Source organism: Solea solea, chromosome 7 (genome assembly GCF_958295425.1).
Source record: "Solea solea chromosome 7, fSolSol10.1, whole genome shotgun sequence".
Taxonomy (NCBI): domain Eukaryota; kingdom Metazoa; phylum Chordata; class Actinopteri; order Pleuronectiformes; family Soleidae; genus Solea; species Solea solea.
This window is the reverse complement of record NC_081140.1, coordinates 3,934,408-3,955,253: the sequence shown is the minus strand read 5'-3', so window position 1 is coordinate 3,955,253 and position 20,846 is coordinate 3,934,408. Positions and strand designations below refer to the sequence as shown.

The 20,846-nt window shown below is 39.1% G+C and overlaps 1 protein-coding gene across 7 annotated transcripts in view; it reads left to right on the top strand.

Moving 5' to 3' along the window:
* The first annotated feature begins 1,259 nt into the window (after positions 1–1,259).
* usp2a (ubiquitin specific peptidase 2a) overlaps positions 1,260–20,846 on the top strand; it is a 56,275-nt gene continuing 36,688 nt past the window's right edge. For 2 of the 7 annotated variants that reach the window (XM_058634419.1, XM_058634412.1), the window contains exons 1-3: positions 6,166–6,263; positions 7,680–7,804; positions 17,023–17,848. In XM_058634419.1, the coding sequence (XP_058490402.1) occupies positions 17,078–17,848 (771 nt within the window). In that variant the 5' untranslated portion in view covers positions 6,166–6,263; positions 7,680–7,804; positions 17,023–17,077. Of the gene's footprint in view, positions 1,485–6,165; positions 6,264–6,301; positions 6,321–7,679; positions 7,805–17,022; positions 17,849–20,846 lie in introns of those variants that run through there. The other 5 variants (XM_058634416.1, XM_058634415.1, XM_058634414.1 and 2 more) reach the window with 5 other exon arrangements.

The following is a 20,846-nucleotide window of genomic DNA, read 5'->3' as shown; positions in this document are numbered from 1 at the left end:
AGTTCTAGCATGACTCTACTGGGTTTGTTATCAGACATGTCATTTTCCATCACTTCATAGTACCTCCTCAACATGGGCCAATAATGGAAAAGCGAAAAAAACAAGAGTCAAGTCATGTGAGAACAGCTAAATGAAAAAGTGCCATAATGGTGAGTGCAACAAACCCCTCCATGCACTCGCCTCTGCCTGCTGCCAGCACATCAGGGCTCTACAGTGGCCTTCACACACAGAATGGATGTAAACACTATTTCACAACTCTCTCCACTCTCACACTTCTCTGTTTCCTCCTTCTTTTTTTAGTTGTTTTAAGCATTGATTCTATGATAATCAACTTCTGCTTCAAAATGTGAATCACACTCTCTGGCTATTTTTTCCTTTCGGGCTGCCGTAGAAACATGGGAAGATGGCAGCTTCCATAAATCAAGGTCCTTGCCTTAAGTACATATATAAAGGCTTCATCTGAGGCTATGAAAACAGTTTTTTTTATTTTAAAGCGATTATACACAGTATGTTGAATTCCTGCCAATAAACCCTCCAAAATGGTACACACTACATTTGAAAAAATATTTTTTATTTTCTGTCAATTAAGGTGTTAAAAGCTATAATATATTGATTTATTTAACTCTCAGTCAGGAGCAAAAATAAGTATTTTATGACATGATATTTAGCAGGAGAATTATTGATATTGATTTTATCATGATAACCCATAGGTCATATCATCAAGCCCTATACTGAACGATAGAAACAGTTTATCAGCCTGATGCTCCGTGCTCTGATGGACATGCAGTTTAAATAGTTTAAATGAAAACAGTGTATTTGTATTGTGTCAAATCCGAGTATTCATTTTCTTGAGGTACTTTCGTGTGCTGGTGATACAGTATGGCTGCTGTGTTGATGCTGGATAATGCTGCAGATAAGGCAGATGTGTGATGGTGATTTTCTCTGCAGTGTTCAAGACTCTTTGCATTGGTGTTAGTAACACTGCTGTTAACACTGCGCATGACTACAAAGATGATCTTTGAGGAACACGTGTGCCTTTTTCCCACCGGGTATGAACGTAGCATTTTTTATTTTATTTTATTTTTTTCAATGAAAGACGGCTCTGATGTTTACGCTGGTTACCGTGGCGACGGTGTGGGAGGTGGCCCGCTGCTGTGGCTGCTGACGCTCGCAGACTGTTAAGGACCAATCAGAGCTGAGCTCCTTCTGCCGGACTGACGTCACCGTTAAAGCGAAAAGGACCGTTATTAGGTTGCTGAAACTCTACAACTGCAGGAGGACAGAAGAAATGGCTTGAGTCCAGCGTGTTGGTTGGAATTAGCGTCTACTACAGCTAGTGGAGGTTAAACCTTCTGACGGAAATGATCCTGAGCTCTTCAGAGGAGCTGAAGTGACGGTGTAGACGGCAGCTCACAGCAGCCACAGAGACATTCGTGGGGGCGTTTCTCAGTCCGGTTGAATCGGGGTTGAGCTCCGACTGTGGGGTGAGTGAATGCAGCTATATTACCTTTACACCACCATCACACTAATGTGCTGCTCTCTCCTGAGTACACTCGTGCACGAGCAGAAGTACCTTGTACCTGGCTGTCTCTGGCCATATTTACGCTTTGTGTTTGTTTGTCGGGAATCAAACTCCCATCCTCACATTGTATTAGTCATTGTGAGCCTCTAACATTTGTGCATGCATGTGACAGTGGAGAAGCTCTTTCATGTCAGTTTGAAGACACAACAATGACATAAACCTGCACTACGTGTGTTCTGGTCCAGATAAAAGTGATTTTTCTTTTTTCTAAAATAATTATCGCTTTTTGTCGTCTATAAAGTGAAAAAAAGGGGGTTTAGGGGTTCGTTTTATGCTGCTTCACGCGTAGTGTGTATGAGCAGTGATTGCTTATTCTTTACACTACAGTTTGGCTGAGTGGTCAGTGAACACACCGGCGGTGTTCTGCCTACACACACACACACACACGCACGCGCACGGGGATAGTTAGCCGAGTTAGCTAGTTGACTAAACGAAGCGGGACGGCCATTGTGGTAACCAAATTATTAATTAACGATGCAGTAACTTTGTAATTCGCGACGTCTCTGTTTAAAAGACGTGTCAGTTGTGGTTTGTGGTTAAGTTTTCGCCTGTTTTAATGTCCTCCATGTCGTCCGCCCCCTTCACTAACAATACCCGGCTAAACTGGCCTCACTACTACTACTGGGCTGCCGTGGTTATCTAATCACCTGTGCACTGACCATGTACATGTACTACACGTAAACGCCGCATTGGCTGCTCCGGCCCATTGAAGTGATACGTCAACATCGCCGTCATATTGGTCCGGGAAAGTCGAGAACACAATCGAATAGAAAAAACTAGGAGAGTCGCACTTTTACTAGATAAAAATAAATAAATAAATAAACAAAACAACTTTTTTTTAATTCATTTTTTCTAATGACATTTTTTATTGATAGGCTGTATCCCTGTCATTCAACATATATTTAGTGATCAAATTAAATAGCAGTGAAAAGGGGAAAAAAGGAACATCTGTTGTGAACAGCAGTATAGCCTACGTTTTACATGAGATGGTAAAATACTGTATGCTGAACTACACAATAATAACTGTTTCACAGTTGTGTAACATCATAGTTATGATATAAATTGTATGATTGTATAATACTAGTAAATATACTTGTTATTATGAAATATATAATACAATCAATAGTAAATGTGTACTATAGAAAATAATAGCAAGGAATAAAATAATGAGTAGTGAATTGCATGTAATGCAAACATTCCTCTATCATGTTATTGCTATAAAAACATTGAAAGTACTTGTATGTTTGTTTGCTGATTTTATTCAATTTTTTTTTTTTTCTTAGCAATCACCAGATATTGGTAATATGGTAGTTTTACAATCCCTTCTGACAGTTAATCATTTCCAGCTTGAAAGTGTCTCAGCCTATATGAGAATTTAGTGTGAAAACACAAGTATCTAAGTATCTAGTAATCAGAACCCATTTGTCAGAATGATCACTAAGTATGGATGACATGTTTGCAGACCCACATAGATCAACACTTTCCACTTAAATATATGAATGAGTCACTGAAATAATTTTAAATGATTGGAGACATGTAAACATAATCATGTTTTCTTTTTTTTTTTTTTGAATAAACACTGTCCTGGTTTTGCCTTGACCTTGTTAGCATACGATTCAGGGGCCAATGGCACATATACATACTGTGTATATATATATATATATATATATATATATATATATGTAAATATATATATATGTATATTTATTTATTTATATATACATATGTACATGGTACTGATTTTTTGGTGGATAACTAAGACCAGGCTCCTCACACACACACACACACACACACACACACACACACACACACACACACACACACACACACACACACACGTTCGACATTCATGACTTGAGGGGACATTGCATTGACTTACATTCATTTCCTGGAGACTTACTCTAAACTTAACCACAATTACTACTGGCATAATACTATCCCTGACCCTAACCCTAACCTCAACCTAACCGTAAAACATATCTTCACCTTAAAATGTAGTAATTTACGTTATGAGGACTTGCTTTATGTCCCCACAAGGAAGACAAGTCCCCATAATGTGACTGTGTAAACAGGTTTAGATCCCCACAACATTAGTAATACCTGGACACACATACACACAAAGTCTGGTTTTCATTACTTCAGAGAACATTAAAAAATGACTGACATTAATTTCCTGGTCTGACCTTAACCAAAAGGAAGACAAGGCCCTATAATGTGATTTTGTAAACATAGTTAGGTCCCTACAACATGAGGAATACCTGGTACACACACACACACACACACACACACACAGCAACAGCAGCAGCAGCCTGTGTGCTAGTATCATCCCATCATCTCCTCTCAGTGTCATGTAATGCTACACCTCTCACAGAGAGCGTCCACCACAGCATTAGGCCTGTCTTTTTCCATTATCCGGCACACATGCCTCAGCTGTTTTACTGTGCAAGCAAGTACGTGGTTGAATGTGATCATTTACTGTTAATCCACGTCTCTTGCATTGCAACAACATGATGTAATAACTGCATTAAAACTTTTAAAACAACTGATTGGAATATATAATTAGGAAGACAATATTGCATTTTAAAGAGAGTGCAAATCTCTTGTCAGTGCCGTTCAGTTTCTAAACTTTGTCAATACAAACTACACAGTAACATATACTGTAGACCTACAGCGTATGAGGAACTGTTTATGTTGAGACATTCCTCTATTTCTCAAGGTTAACATTTGTAAAAAAATAAATAAAAGAGAGAGAGAGAGAGAGGATGAATCTGGATTTGCATCACTATCAAAATCAAATAATTTCTCTCTTAATCTACTGTACATACCAAGAAATAAAAAAATAAAAAAATCCCACTACTACTGGCATTCAAACCTCGAAAAAGGGTTTGAAAAACTTGTCCATTACTACAGTATTAATCAGTAACAACATTAAATTAGTGGCAGAACAATTTATTTTGTCTCATTCAAGCTCTGATGATGAAAGTACCTCAACCCACAAATTACTTGTTAAAACTAGAGCTAAAACAATTCATTATTCGATCTATGAATCGATTACTAAATTAATTGACATGTATTTTGATAATCGATTAATCATCTTAAACAAGATGTGTTTAAGCTTCTAAAATATAAGAGTATTTTCTTAATTTCTTTGCTCTGGATAACAAAGAAATCATTAAAAGTGAATCATTTTGGTTTGTGGACAAAACAAGACATTTGAGAACATCATCCTTTACATGGACCAAGCGATTAATCGAGAAAATAATCGACTGATGAATTAGTTGCAGCTCTAATTAAAACGACTGTTAAGATTGTTTCATACCGTCTGTGTGGAGGTAACTGTAAGCCTGTTAATCAAAAATGTTCATTATTAACCATCAGATATTCACCTGTGTGCCACAACATTAAAGAGTCAACAGATCAATTTCATGTCTCCAATGGTTCCTGTTTGATCGCTGTGATACAGGCACAGCAGTGGACACCTTTAGTCAGAGCTGCTGTTTGTGTTCATTATAAACACTCATGCATTTAGATATTCCATGAATGCTATTCTCTGCTGTGTTTTTTTGGATACTGAATAACACTGTTTCTTTTATACAATAAATCGAATAAGAATCTTTCTGCATAAACTTTGTTTGGGGCAAAGAAAATAACGTAGTGAAAGAACAGCTTATAAGAGATCAATAGATAGATAGATAGATAGATAGATAGATAGATAGATAGATAGATAGATACTTTATTCATCTCACAGAGAAATTCACAATGCAAACATGGAAAGTATCTGGGTTTTTTTCTGTCACCATTACACTGTGGAATACATTTTAATAACAGCATTAAACGTTTTGTCTATCGCAGCTTTAAAGTCAGTAACCTGTGTACACTATACATTACCATGTCACTGTTGCTAGGGCAGGGTGATCAGTCACTATAATGACTTAATGTGGATTAATGATTTAGTACAAATTGGTTTTAATGAAAACAGTGAGTGTGTGCCATTTGTAGCCTTATCAATAACATTTTGAAATGTGAAAAAAACCTTTTATTTATCCGCAAAATATAAAGTTTAAGAAAAAAAAATGTATTTAGACTTTTAGTCTTATGAGAAGACAGTCAGTGAAAACCTCTGAGGTATATGTTCCATTGTGAAATAAGGTCTCAGAGCCCATTGTTTTGAACCTAGTAGAAAGCTGAAATATATAAATAAATGCAATGTTGTTGTAAATAATTTCTTTGTCAATTTTATTATGTGTTCTTTTAGATTGAAACAATAATATAACAAGAGTAAAACCCTAATTTGAGTTGTGATATTTTAGTTTTAGGCCATACAGTATCTCTAGTCCTCACTGTTACTGGAGGAATCAGTTGTCTGCAGATTGAATTGTGGTCATTTTTTCAGACTTGAATTTCTGTGAAGGCAGTCTTCTGGCTGCAGCAGTACCCAGCTCGGCTTATAAAAAGCCTTAATGCTAGTCCTCTAAGAACCAATTGGAACGCCATAGAGTGTTGAGTGACCTGCAGAGGTCATAGGCGTCTGCTATATTTACCAGCTCTGTAACTTGATCTGTGGCATTCTGGTTCGCTGTGCTCATACTATCCTCTCACTCTCTGGGGCCACAGCCTCCCAAGTAGCACCCCATTGCCTTCTGTATTCTGTCTGTTGGCCTGGTCATTCACAACAACAAGGGTGAGCCTCTTTGCAAACCAAGCTAACCACTGCTCTTCCTCCTCGCTCTTCTTCTAGGTACCTGCTTGCCAGCTGAATGTGTGTGGCGTAGACAGAGGTTCTGGATTTTTCTAGCATGAGTGGAAAGACTGAGCTGAGCTGTCTAGTTTTAGGGCCTGACATCAGTTGGTATGCGTTTATAATGATGATATAATCAGAAGCAGTCGTGTGTGATGTGCCGTAACCTGAGATTTGGTCATTGATGAAGATGGAGTCAGCTGTTTACCCGAGCTTATTTTTTTTACGAGGCAGCTTTTCCAGATTTGATAATACAAGCAGCTGAAGGATACATCATCAATCTTTAATGGTGGGACATGAAATCTGTAGAATGTGGCGTGTATGGTCACTTGATGCTGTACACGTCTGTTGAAATGTTCTGTGAGAGTGAACAGAAACAGAGCATGGAGACACTGACTTGATCAGCCGTCAGTCTCTCATAAGCTGCATTTGTTTTGCTCAGACTGGGATTTACTTTGAAATCTGTTGGATATCTGCAACAAATAATGGATTTTTCAATGAATTATCTATTTGTTCATTAATGAAGTAAAACATTGGTTGGAGTGTTCTTTTAAAATAAAAAACATGTAAGCCTATTAAATTGTGATATTTTCTGGCTTTCTTTCCGTATAGTGTATACTAAAGGAATCAGAAAAATAATAAGTGTCTTAGGTTGTGGACATAGTAAGACATCTTTCTTCTGTTGTTGGTTGTTGAAGCATTGAAGCTGTGATATTTTGTGTCTGCTTTCCTTTCCATGACACATTCTACAGAGGGTGATATTGGACACTGTGTTGAGTGGACTGTACTGTATATGGTATTCTATTGTTGTCTGTCTTGTATTATGCACATTGTATGTTTTCTAATTGACATCTCTCTGTAAACCAAATTATATACCTACATACATACACACAAACACACACACACACACACACACATGCATACATACACACATACATACATACCTACATATAGAGCTGCAACTAATGATTATTGTCATAATTGATTAATCTGTCGATTATTTTCTCGATTAATCGATTAATCGTTTGGTCCATAAAATGTCAGAAAACCTTAAAAAATGTTGTTCATCAAACCTGAAAATGACGATGGTCTCAAATGTCTCGTTTTGTGACTTAATAATTTCTTTGTTATCCAGAGCAAAGAAATGAAGAAAATAATAATAATATAATCGGAAATCTTGTTTTAAACATGAAAAAAGCTTCAAAATAGTTGTCGATTAATTTAGTAATTGATTAATATTCGATTAATCGTTTCAGCTCTACATACGTACATACATACATACATTCACTTTCTTGGTTTTTGCATTGTGATTTCCCGTGTGTTCAGTGTAATCACAGTGGGCATGTTTGTGTGTTTCAGCAGGAGTCATCAGTGCCACACAGCCTGCACGTGTGAGTGCACACTGTCGAGTAGCAGGAGAACGATGAGCTGCCCCAGACCCATCACAGTCTGGAGGGACTGACGCACAGCTACAAATACGGCAGGTAACTACTTTTCTACTACGCACCCAATATGCATTCCTGTTGTTGACACAGATGTCTGCTAGATTTAAAATTTTAAATCCAGCAAATATCACTTATTATTCAGTTATAACGGCCTTGTGTCAGTTGCTAGTTAATTTTCAGCATAATTGACATGTACTTATACTGTACGTTTAGACTATGGCACAGATTATGACAAGTTTGGTTTGGCAACGTGTTATCAACATACTGTATATTTACGACATTAAACAACAAAGGAAACCTTCAGTGCAGTAGAATTTGCCTGATGGATTTTGGGGAAACAAATAGGATTTTAAAGGCAGGAATTAGAGCTGAAACAATAAATCGATTACTAAATTAATTAATGAACTATTCTGATAATCGATTAATTGGTTTGAATCTTTTTTCATGATTAAAACAAGATTTCTGATTTTTTTTTATGCTTCTTAAATGTGAGTATTTTCTTCATTTCTTTGTTCTGGATAAAAAAGAAATCATTAAAAGTGAATCATTTTGGTTTGTGGACAAAACAAGACATTTGAGAACATCATCATTTCCAGGTTTGACGAACACCGAGCTCTAGCTGCAACTAAGGAATAAACTTAGGAATAAATACAAAAAAACAAACAAGAAAAGTCAGAGAACAAATGTACTTTGAGGTGCTTTATGCTCTGATTTGGTTCCTCAGATGACATTTAGTAACATTCAGAAGCTAAATGTTTTTTGGGATGTCTTCCACGTGTTAGAAAGCACAACAACAATTCCTTCATACACAGAGGTGCCTGACTATGTAGGACGTTGTGTTGTATTTGGAGTAAAATCTTCCAAACGAGTTGCTGCAGTTGAAATAGACCTGCTGTAGTGGCACAGTTTGATGTGATGAAAGCATGGTTGACTTTTTTCCATCCACAGTGGTCAGGGGATTTGCTGTGGGATTTAGCTGGAAAAATCAGGACTAAGCAAAGGTTTTTGTGTCTGCCAGTAAAGATTACAATCTGCCAGTAAAGATTACAATCTATTATCAATGTGAAAAATCAGGACTAAGCAAAGGTTTTCATCTTTGGTCCTTGTGTCTGCCAGTAAAGATTACAATCTATTATCAATGTTGTGACATTGTTTTGAGTTTCTTTACTTTGTAGAGTTTTTGCTATAAAAGAGGGACAAGAGTTTTCAGATAAATTGCCTGGCCAAGGGAGAGCATGTATACAGAAAAAGCACTGAATGCATAATTAATAAAGAAAATATACAGTCTAAAATATCCAGTCTTACATGAAAGCCCTTAAAAATAACAGCTCTTGCTGTGGCAGCACATAAGTCAGGTGTCCTCAGCACAAAATTATACAGTTTCAATAACAGTATCGATAAGTGAAGGTATCAATAAGCAGCACCAGTATTGGTATCGGTATTGATAAAACCCTAACAATAACCATGCATATTTATGATAAATGAAACCTAGATGTGCTACAGAGCTATAGATAGCATGGCTGTGACTCAGAAGGTTACTAGAATTTTACAATTTCCATTCCTTCTAAAGTAAAGTCGAAATAAATATATCATAAACATCTTCAGCAGCTCCGTTTGTTCAGATGCTCATTGATTCTTCAGTACTGACCAATTAGGTGCCAGAACCATTTATTACCAGTTCTTGGTACCCATCTTTAATCTTAAATGACAGCAATTCTACCTGACACATCTCTTGAGTCTATCCAGTCAGTAAACTGTGATCAGCATTGTCCAAATCAACAAGAGAAGCACAGATCACTCTTAAATGACATAAATGTCATTTATGTCTGACATAAAGAAGAGTATTTGTCTGTCATAAATCACGTACTGTATTAGAGAATCAATAGAAGTCAGTTTAAAAATATCAGTATACATATAGAACGAGTGGTGATTGACTTTGGGAATGTTGAAAAGTGAAAGTATTCGACACAAAGTCTCTCCTTCTTTGTTATTAATGCGTCTCTCAGCATCACTCAGTGGAATCGCTGAGATTGATAGATGTTTTTAAATAAAAATGAGCCTAATTTACCAGATGATTACCTCAATGAATTAAGTGTTACACCAGCCAGCTGCATGGGCTGGAGTATCAATCAGCTTCAGTCCACTCTGAGGTCACTTGTGCTATTACAGCCCCTCATGTGAGTCTCTAACAGATGGTGGTAATGATGAATGCTAATTGGTTCCTCCTTTCCAGGTTTTCACATTACCAAAAGCCTCTTTTTTGTCATGGGAATATCCTTTTGAGTATGAAACATGAAGAAAAAAAACCTCATCGTTTCTTCTCAGTTGAAAACCTTGAATGGAGCCTTTGCTACCTTTTTGTTGTAGAGAGTAAAATACCAGTCATGTTCAAGGATGGAAAATGTGTTGACTAAGCTGCCACAGTTAGATCCTTGGAGCTATGACAGGCAACACTGAAACTTCAGGACAAGAATAGTCATTGATATTAAAGCTCTTAAACCAGGCTTTACTGTACATTACACTACTGCATTTGCCTTTTCTGGTGTGTGTTGTACATATGTATATAAAGAATTATGTTCAATATAAATCAATGATGATGGCAATGATTAATCAATCATTGAATAATTACTAGATTATTCCTCTTTTTATAATTGTCTGCTTTTCATAGATGAAACTAATTATTGATTGAGAAAACAACTGACAATTTTTCAATTAGTCAAATTGTAATCAACTTGTTTTTGTTTGTTTTTTGTAGCTTCTTAAATGGGAATATTTTCTGCTTCCTTTTTTATGTGAGTAAACCAAACGTCATTGACGTTTGACGGACTGAACAATCAATCGATCGATCTAGAAAATAGTGAACAGATGAATGAAAATAATGGTTAGTTGTAGCTAGGTGAAACTATGGCTTGTCAGAATAAGTCATTAAGCCTTCCTTCAATCTGCTCAGCAACTAGTGGTCTCAGGCAGAAGGGGGCACAGAGGCGTCTGTGTGGCCTCACAGGCATCATTCATCTCTTATCTGCTCACATTTCAGAGTATATATAGCTGACTGTAAGCCAGAGCCAAACGCAGCACAGCCCATAGACCTCTCTCACCATGAGAGCAACACTCTGTCTACATTGTTAGTCTCTTATCTTACATTTATGCTGATATAGCTGTTCTGATTTACACTCATGTGTCTTCTAAAATCTTTTAAACTGAATCACTGTGCCTCTTTGCCGCACTGACTCAACTAATAATTTACCATAATGAAATATAAAACTCCTACACACACACGCACATACCCTCACTCTAAATGACCACAGAGCCTCAGTGCTGGTGTAACATTCATGTGATGTCATTCTGCAGCGCGGTGGCTGTGGCATCCATGCGTCATCACCGCACATTCTTCTAAATGGTAAAGACCCAGGAGGACACTATGGACTGTAAAGGATGTGACTCACTGACGAAGGATCCCTCACAACCACTTTTATATGTCTGATATCACGACCTTGAATTTCTACCGATAATGATATCAGTCTGATATAGTCCTTTACCTATTTTAAATAACCTAGCTGTTAATATGACGTCTGTGTTACAGGAAAAAAATGCTATTTCATAAACACCGCTCTCACTCACAGACTTGTCACAGGATTTCTTAAAGCCTGCCGTCTGTCTATATTTAAGCATTTATATCTAGGATTTATCCATCATATCAGATTTGACTTTTTCTCTCTTAATTCAAACATCATATTTGCTTGGAACGGTGTCATTTTGGCTGTCCCATCACTGACTGATTAGAATGATGCAAATGATGCAACTGAGGAACTTTTCAGAAACATACAGTACTGCAACAGTCCCAATTACAAGTAACTCACAATATCTGAAAAAGTATTATTTATACAATGAAGAAAACACACCATCAACATTTTTTAATCCATATTTATTCGCAGTAATTATATTTAATTGTATTTGTAGAGACACTTAACAGGTTAAAGTCACAAAATGACACATTCTAAGGTGAGGTTTAAGCAGGTGATTCTGATCAGAAGGAGGGGGTGGCTATGGAGAAAGCTCAGTCACCCCAGGTTCAGTGCCTGGTTCTGAGTGGTGGAGAAAGGAGGTTGGAGGCTGTGAGAAGGAGTGTGTTAGTAAAGCAGGTTGGGGAAGTCGGAGAAATTGATTGAATTGGGCGATTCCTGGGACAGGGAGCTAGTGGCTGGGGTTGATGTGTACAGTATGTCTCCTTTTCACTGAACATAGTTGTGACTTTCATCGTTCTACCACCAGCAGCTATAGGGAATCCTCATTTCATCAAATTAGTTAAAACACATGCTCTTAAGGTGTAATCGTCAGTGATCAGTATTGAGATCATAAGTATTTATGAGCATTATTAATTGGTACTTTGGTACTAATGTTGTGTGTTTACTTCTGTGTTGTGTACTGAAAAGTACTCTGGCTTGTAGTTAGTAGTGTAGTGGGCGACATGGCCAAATATGTTTTCACGATAGAAAAAGTTTAAAATCAATCGATATTGATCGTTATTGTGCTCAAATGTCACATTTTTACAGATTGAGTTCTGGAGTGAAAGTTGAAGAAACCAGTTTAGTGTGGTTTTAAGACAGAAACACTTTTTTTTTACACAAATCTGAGGCAAAAGTTTTAATAGCAATTATGTGTTTGCACAGTGCATAAACAGTATATCAATAAATATTGGACCTTTGTCATATTGACATAAAAAAACAACATTTTGTAATAAAATGTTATTGAATGATTGTCCATCCTTACTTCCAGTTGCTAGTGTTGCTCTTGAATCCAGTTCCAGGTAATGAAAGAGAGATTCTTGGTAGGTTTTATCTTGTTTTTCTGAGACCTGTCCACTAAGTGAAACTTCATCTCTCCAGCTCTTTGCCAAGGATGGGCTGCAGTCAGCTGCTACTTTCTCCTCTTCTCCTCTCATGCACTCACCCCTGCCATTCTGTTGACAGCTCTCTTAATACAGATTTGGGAGAAGTTTGCCAGACAAACCGCTCATTCATGGCAGTGGAATGTTGTATTTCTACACTGTCTTTTTGGGCGCTGACCTTTCATATTTGAATGTAACCAATCTCACTCTGTCGTCCTCCAGCAGCACAAAGACGCGTTGAGCAGGGTTTTTATTCATTTATTTGGTGGTTGTTGGTAGTAATTTGAATAATATGGATGATATGTTCTGGTGCAAAAATTCTTTGTGTCAGTTGCAAGCAAACTAATGGAGCTTGTTGCCATGGTAGCTATGGTAACTGCTGGTTAGCACAACATCAGGGGAGGCTTAAAATGCAGAATAGCCAGTAGTGCATTGTGTGTGTGGTACATTCTTGTGCCTGTTTGTTGTTTCCGTGGAGACAGCGCCTCGCAAAAGTGACATCCATAGTTTGCTGTCACCTTAAATCCTGTGTGTCGGCGTTGTTGTGTGGTGGTGTTACTCCCACGGGTTTGATTCGCAGTTTGCACTTCATTTTCAGCAGCTCGACCACTGGACGAGCCCAAGCTTGTTGCACTCAGCTGCCCTGGGTCTCTGGCTGTGAGAATTCGGTCAGAGAGGTGCACACATGAGGCAGCCGAGGCACAGGTTCAACCAAGGCCAAAGAGTTCAAAGACATACAATATAGTCCACTGTGAACTGAGAGAGTTGTAGCAACATGTATGGAACCCAAAATACATGCAAGGTTACCAGAGAACTCTCTCTCTCTCTCTCTCTCTCTCTCTCTCTCTATGTATATATATATATATATATATATATATATATATATATATATGTATATACATTCATGCATAGAAGTAAAACATTAGAAGTAAACATTCCTTTATTTGAAAAGCAGTTCTTAAAGGAATAGTTCAGGTTTTTGTCTTTTTATATGAGGTACTGACACATGGACCCCATTTAGCACTGTTGTTAACATCCATCCTAAGTGACATGATCACATGTGGGCAGTGCTAAGTACAGGTCTAAACTCTCAATCCGCCTTTAATACATTTTCAGATCAGATCACAAAAACACATTCAGAGATTGGATTAGAGGCTGCCTCCACATCTGACGTCTTCTTACCTGCTGCAGTTTCACAGTTTTTTTTGCACTTCTCAGCACCCATGTATTCATTTATGTGTAGCCAGCACCCCAATATAAACACTGATTTTACTTACATCAACACTATTTCACTCTGCAACATCTCTCTTCTCTTGTTCTCTCCCTCTTTACCTGTCACTGGCATAAACACATGCACATCAACTCAATCAGACTAGTTAAAAACATCATTTTGTTCTCATGAACACATATGACACCAGTGTACCAGTGTAAGTCAGATCCAATCTCATGTGGTCACAGAGGATAATTCCAGGTGTGAGCATTCGTATTTAATGATGTCTGCATGTGGTCATGCATGAGGACAGATATTAACAACAATGGTCAGCACTGCCCGCGATGCACCCCCTGCATTTGACAAATGATTGAGAAACAAACTCTTGCTCTCACAAAAAACCTGGCTATCAATGAGAACACAGGTAAAAATCTATGCCCACCTAAGTCTATATCTTAAAAATACCTCACTGTTAGACAGCCTTTACTGATGAAAAAAATATTTTCATAAGCATTAATGATTTTATCTAAATAATATCAGAGTTTTTATCAGTCTTTATTCTTAAATGTCTTACAGTAAATATGTGTTCAATGAGTGTTCTCAATCACATCCAGAAAAATATAGGAAACAATATAAAGCAACTAAACAGCTCTCTTGAAACGGGACTGGAACCCTGGGATTCAAGTAAAATGCTGAGAAACCAGAGTTTTTACATTATGTGTTTGCAGATTTGCAGCCAACGATGAAATCCTTGTTCGTCAGTACCGTCATCCTCCAGTGAGGGGCGCTACAATGCAGAAATCTACCAATTCATGCTTCAGGGTTGAATGTGTATGATAGTGACCATCCCTGGTCTTAAAGATAACAACGTTGAGGATTAATTGTTTGAATGTGGTCATATTCTGTGTTTGGTAACTAACAGAGGTGATGGTGGAGACAGTAAATCCACACCGTGGCGTTGTCCATGTTTTCTTGTTGCCATGTGCACCACAGTGCCAGAACCAAAATAACCATGCAAACACTTCTCCTGCCAGATTATCGAATCAAACCTGGTGCATTCATGGGTCCTGTGTTTAGCTGACTTCAAGCAGAATCTTGGCTGTGTTAGCCTGCGCTGGCTTAGCAGTACTCAAATGGATGGCCGCAGCCACCTGGCCCGTAGTCAGCGTAGTTTGGCCAGCAGTGTGTGTTTGCTGGTCTCCAGCATGCTGCCTGTCTGCGTACTTTAGATCCCGATGATGAATTATTGATTTGACTGTGGTCACAGGGGGAGAAAGACAGAGAGAGAGAGACAGAGAGAGAGAGACAGAGAGAGAGAGAGAGAGAGAGGGAGAAAGCAATAGAGACTCAAAAGGAAGGGAAATTACACTGAAGAGAATTGGGTGTTCTTGGCGAGAAGTTGAAGAGCTGAGGAGGAGGAGGAGAAACAGAGAGAGCATGTAGAGCAATAAGATAGAGAGAGAAGAAGATTAAGAAACAGGAGCCTCCCCTGCTAAACTCAACACGGTGCAGCAACACCAGATACTTTTATTTATTCAAATGGTGCCATATACGTGAACCAGAGCGTCTCTACCACAGGAACACACTGTGCTGCTTGCACTTAGCTGGAGCTGTGGAAGATGCATGTTGAGATTGTGTTTATGTACCTCCTTGAGTTGAGGACAGCATAGGAGCATCAGGGAGGAGATCAAAGAGAGGACCATGCTGAGCCTTCACACATCACACGTTAATGCATCAACAGACATGTCAGCTAGTGCTGATTATGTCACTGAAGATCTGACTCCTGCTGGAAAGTGTATCATGCTCATCAGAGTTATGACACACACACACACACACACACACACACACACACACACACACAAAACATTTGTGGCATCCTTTTAAGGACATGTATTGACTTGCATTCATTTGGAACCCTAACCTTAACCATGATCAGTGAATGCCTAACATTAAAATAACCTCAGTTCAAATCTTAGGCCCAAACAGTTGCTCAGAAATGAGGTTCTGCCTCATTGAGACCAGGTTTTGGTCTCCATGAGGAGTACTGGTTCTGACAAGGTCAGTGTTTATATCAGAAAAGGTCCTAGAGAAAGAGAGAGAACAAGTTAACTGATCATGTAAGCAGTATTAAGCAAGAAATGTAACATCACCATAATATGTCATCAGAGATTAAGGAAACATGTTCAAATTAGCTTCACTGATAACAATAGTGCAGCCAATATATTCACAATATAATAGTGAATTTATAATAGTCCATTTTGCATCCTTAAACTACCGTGCAACCTTGAGTCTGTGGGCAGGAGGGAGGGGGAGACAATGCTCTGAAAAATGTTTTATTTGGATTGCAGTTCCCGTTCTTAACCCTGTTCAGAGCTAATATTATCACAATACCTTTACATCTTAATCCACTTTAAGTCCATGAGGATACAAAAAGTGGAGTCTAATTCACTCAGTATCTGGTAGTGCAATCAGGTTTTAGGCTTTGAGGATTTTAATCACAGTCTTGGTAAAAACTGATCGTTTGATGGGGCTTTAACTTGATCTTAGTCTAATGGCACTTTTGTCACATGGGATAAAATGGATTTGGAGTGAGGACCAGCAGCAATAGTCCTCCAATTAGGCACTGGAAGAATCATAAAAGACCAAAGACATAGACAGTGGGAATGTTGCACTGCTGTTTATGTTTGCGTATATTTAAGTATATTTAAGTAGTATAATGATTCTTGTTTGTTTGTAATAATGGGTTTACAACTTGAAACCATGCTCCTTTAAAGGGATTGTTCTGGGTTGTTCTTTTTAGGTGTAGTACTATGACATGCTGACACTTAGTCAGTGCTGACTGTGCTGTGTGCACCTCCTGTGCCAAGAACCAGCATGAAACACAGACACCCACACACTGAAAACATGGCTGCCAGTGGTGACACAAGGATCTAAATCTTAAGTCTAGCATATCTGGAGAAGAATGGAGTCATAGCTTTATCTTACTGTTAGGAAACTGAAGCTTGTGTCTCTTTGTATAGAGGTAAAATACTACATAAGACTGATATCAGTATTGGTATATTGGTGTTGCACCAAAGGTTGTAGAAAAAAATCTGTGATGTTAGTGTGAATGAATTACTCAAGTCTCTTTTTCTTTCTTTTCTTTTTAATTGTTTTCAGTCGATGCAGTCTTCCAGAGGCCCTGCCTCCCCGTGGCTGAGAAACCAGCAGCAGCATGTCCCGCGTCTCCTCCACAGCCAAGCGATACGCTGGCCCGTCCTACACCAGCCACTACAGCTCCTACAGCTCCTCCCTGACACCGGGCCTCAGCTCATACAGCGACCGGGACAGACTCTCCACCTATAGGTCTCCCACCTCCTCTTCCTCAGGTTACTCCTCTAGCTATCTGAGCAGCTCTGTTGCCCGCAGCCGCAACTACAGCACCTCCTCAGACCCCGACTGCGACCGCGGTCGAACCATCCCGCGCACCGACATCCTCGGAAGCAGCAACAGCAGCAGCCGTCGCAGCGAGAGCCTCAGCAGGACCCCCATCAAGACCTATGGAGGGTCAGGTCTGAGTGGGGGATCGACCTACACTGGTTACAGCTCCTATTCTTCGTCCTCGGCCCATAACAGCTACCTCGCCCCTTCACCGGTGGCCTCCAGCATTTCACTCAGCCGACGAAGATCTGTATCTCAGAGTGACTTGAGCAGGGATCTGGCCTCTTTGGGCTTCAGCGACGCCTCCACTTCCTCCACCCCGTCCTCTTCCGCCAGTGCCCTGCACAGCTACCGTAGTCGAGCCAGCGATGTGGCTGACTCGTATGTGACAAGCTCACGCCCAAGCTACTCAGGCTTGTCGCGGAGTTCTACTCAGGAGGCCCTCTCACGAAGCTCCACCCAGGAGGCCTTCAGCAGCAGCAGCAGCAGCAGCAGAGCATTCAGCTCTTCTACATGGGGGCCGAGCAGTAATGGCCTGTCCGACTCACCCAGCAGGGACTCCACGGTAAGGAATAGTACTCTGTTCTTGCACATGCTGGCTGGTAACTTAAATGATTTAAATTGGGGAGGGTGTACTGCTGCAGAGGGGACCAGCATCAGAGAGTAAAGCTGACTGCAGTCAGACATGTAGTCCTCACCACAGAGTCTCACCAGTCACACACCCTGTATGATAAAATCCCCATGGTGCTTTGTGACCCTAGAAAGTACTGTTTCTTACCAAGTGAGGGCACTGTTGCTTAAATGAATTTCTGTGCACATGATGTCTAGTTGTATAATAAAATGCCAGACAGGATTCATTCCTTCACATTTTTTTTTACCATGTCCTGTTATATTGTTTGAGCTATTCAGTAATGTTGACTTTAATTTTTTTTTTTAAACATTTTTTATTCTTTAAATATATTTTTATAGTCAGTTGCAGACTGTGGGTTATTATTCTGGATGCCACCGTACCACTTTTTTGTGTCTGATACAATACCAATATTACAACTTTAAATTTCTACCAAAACTGACATCAGTCCATTTAAAAACATAACGTTCCAACATTTGCAGGCTTGACTTACATCTTTATCCCGAGATGTTGCTTTCCGGACATCTGTCCTCAAAGAATGTTCCCTGTACATTTACTATGGATCAAATGTAACTCTCTTCTTTTTCTGATATGCATTCCAGTGATTTTGGCCGCTATCGGAATAGTACTGAGTATCGTGTCGGCTCAAACCTTGTAGGGCTGGATTTCCCGATTCATATCAATCATCACTTGAAATATCCAATATCTATTCAAAAAAGATTGATCTTTAAATCACAAATATCACAAGGCTATCGCAGATAAATCTGTCATGAGTCTGCAGATTTATTTGTTAGTGTGCCATCTACAGTGTACAACCATAGATGCTTCCACACTCCACTTTTCAGATGCTTTAGGATCTTGTTTGTCCACTCACAAGGACAATGTAGATCAGGGGTCACCAACCTTTTTGAGACTAAGAGCTAGGTTGGGTTAGAGAATAATATGGAGGGCTACCATATTAACATTTTATGCAATTGACCTTTTAAATGATGAATATCATGCATTCATTTGCATTAATTACAGTGCTTACACCTCACGATTATCACAGTTTTTATAAACAATATCAATGATATTTTGCTGACTGATCATGTGGATACATGCTAGTGAGGTGAAGTGAGCCCGCAGGCATCTTATTGGCTGCCTGTGTTGACCACTGGTGTAGACTGTCTCTGCAAAACATCACTGTTGTCTTCTTCTGATGAGCAAAGAGGGCATGGATGCAGGCCAAGCAGTGCTCACACCATCATCTGCCAGACAACTTGGTAAATACATCACTTCAAAGTGTCTGAGGTACTTCTAGGCTGTACATTATATGTGGTCATATTAAAAAAAAAGTACATTAATGTAACTACTCAAAATTCTTTATTCTAAGCACAAATGTTTTTGATGATTTGCAAGGTTAAATTTTGCAGCATTAGTTCTGTGAATATTTCTTTTATAATCAGGCAAATTGCAAGGGAAACTGAAATATCACTAAATGAATCAATATTGAATGAAATGGAATTGGAACTTGAATCAAATAGGGAAATCAGCAGCAATACCTAGTTATTATCCCCTTATACGTAAGTCATTCCTTTCTTATGTGAGAAATGAGCTCTTAGCGTGACCACCTGACCCTTTTCTAACCCAGAAATTAGTGAGCTCACATGCTGCTGTAGGAGCTATAAGGCTACGATGAGCTGGGTCAGCAGACCACAAGCCTCATCCCTAAGCTCAGTATCAATGACCTGTGCTTCATCTACGCCCGTCAGAAAGCATAACTGACCCACATCCCGCTCAGATTAGGCCCGTTCACTTGAGTGGAGGAGGGTGCAGTTAACAATGGTGAGGAGGAAGAGTGGGATAGAGGCTTAGCTTGGATTTGTTGTAAAGCTTTAGAGGAAAGCTTATTCTGTGCATTTTGAATAAACCTGTTATTTATGAAAACATAACCCTCTACAACATTTTTATTGTTATGTTACACTTGAAGGTTCTTACTGTATGTTCACCCGGTCTCCATCAGTTTAGACTGACTGCAGACATTCAAGACATCGTCTTGGAATCAGTGGAGAAAATAAATAGCCAGCATTTGGTCAGATAAGAGCATGTTGACCAACCATCTGAAGAATACATACTGTTTGCTGTACTGTAAGGTTTAACAGTATTAGCTAGCCGTCCCTGTGGTGTTTGTTATTGCTGTATATACAGTAGCTCTATTAACTCACTCTTAGAGGTTCTAGTAAGCCACATCCTGTGCTGAATGTGGACTTATATCCTTAGTTTTTATAAGTCCACATTCACAAACAGACTAATGTGACCTTAGTTGTCCTATCAACACAAAATCCTTGGCTGTCCTCACGCACAGATGAGGGTCACTTCATCACCACGGGACCAACCAAACAACAGAGAGGTGTTGTACTTGAATCAAAATTGTTTTGTTTTTTGCTGGAAAAAAACATGTATTTGAAAGAGCATATGTGAAACAAAGAGAGACTGTTTGATATTCCACTTAATCGTGGACCACATGCTAACGTTGAATACAGTTGGGTCACAAGCTGGAAGCACTTCGTGCCCAAAAGTCCTGATCAATACGAAAACACATCACGTAAGGGGGCAATGTAAAGACAGTGACACTGTACTGCAGTGGAACTGGCAGGTTTGAACTCGACTTTTTTTTTCTTCTTATCTGTCAAGCAATCAACACGTATTAAACATGCACACCCTGAGAAGAACAGCCTATTTTTACTCCTAATTAAACCCCAGGCCAATGTTACCCCTGGATCGTTTAATCTGCTGCTCTCCCCAGGGCTGCACGTCAACACTGGTTAAGCTCCGTGACTTTTATATTACCTTACTATTTGAATGCTCAGAATCTATCAGTTAAACGAAGACAGCTAACATGAGTGATGATTATGTGATATTGTTGAATTATACTGTAGTTCATATTGTACTGTAC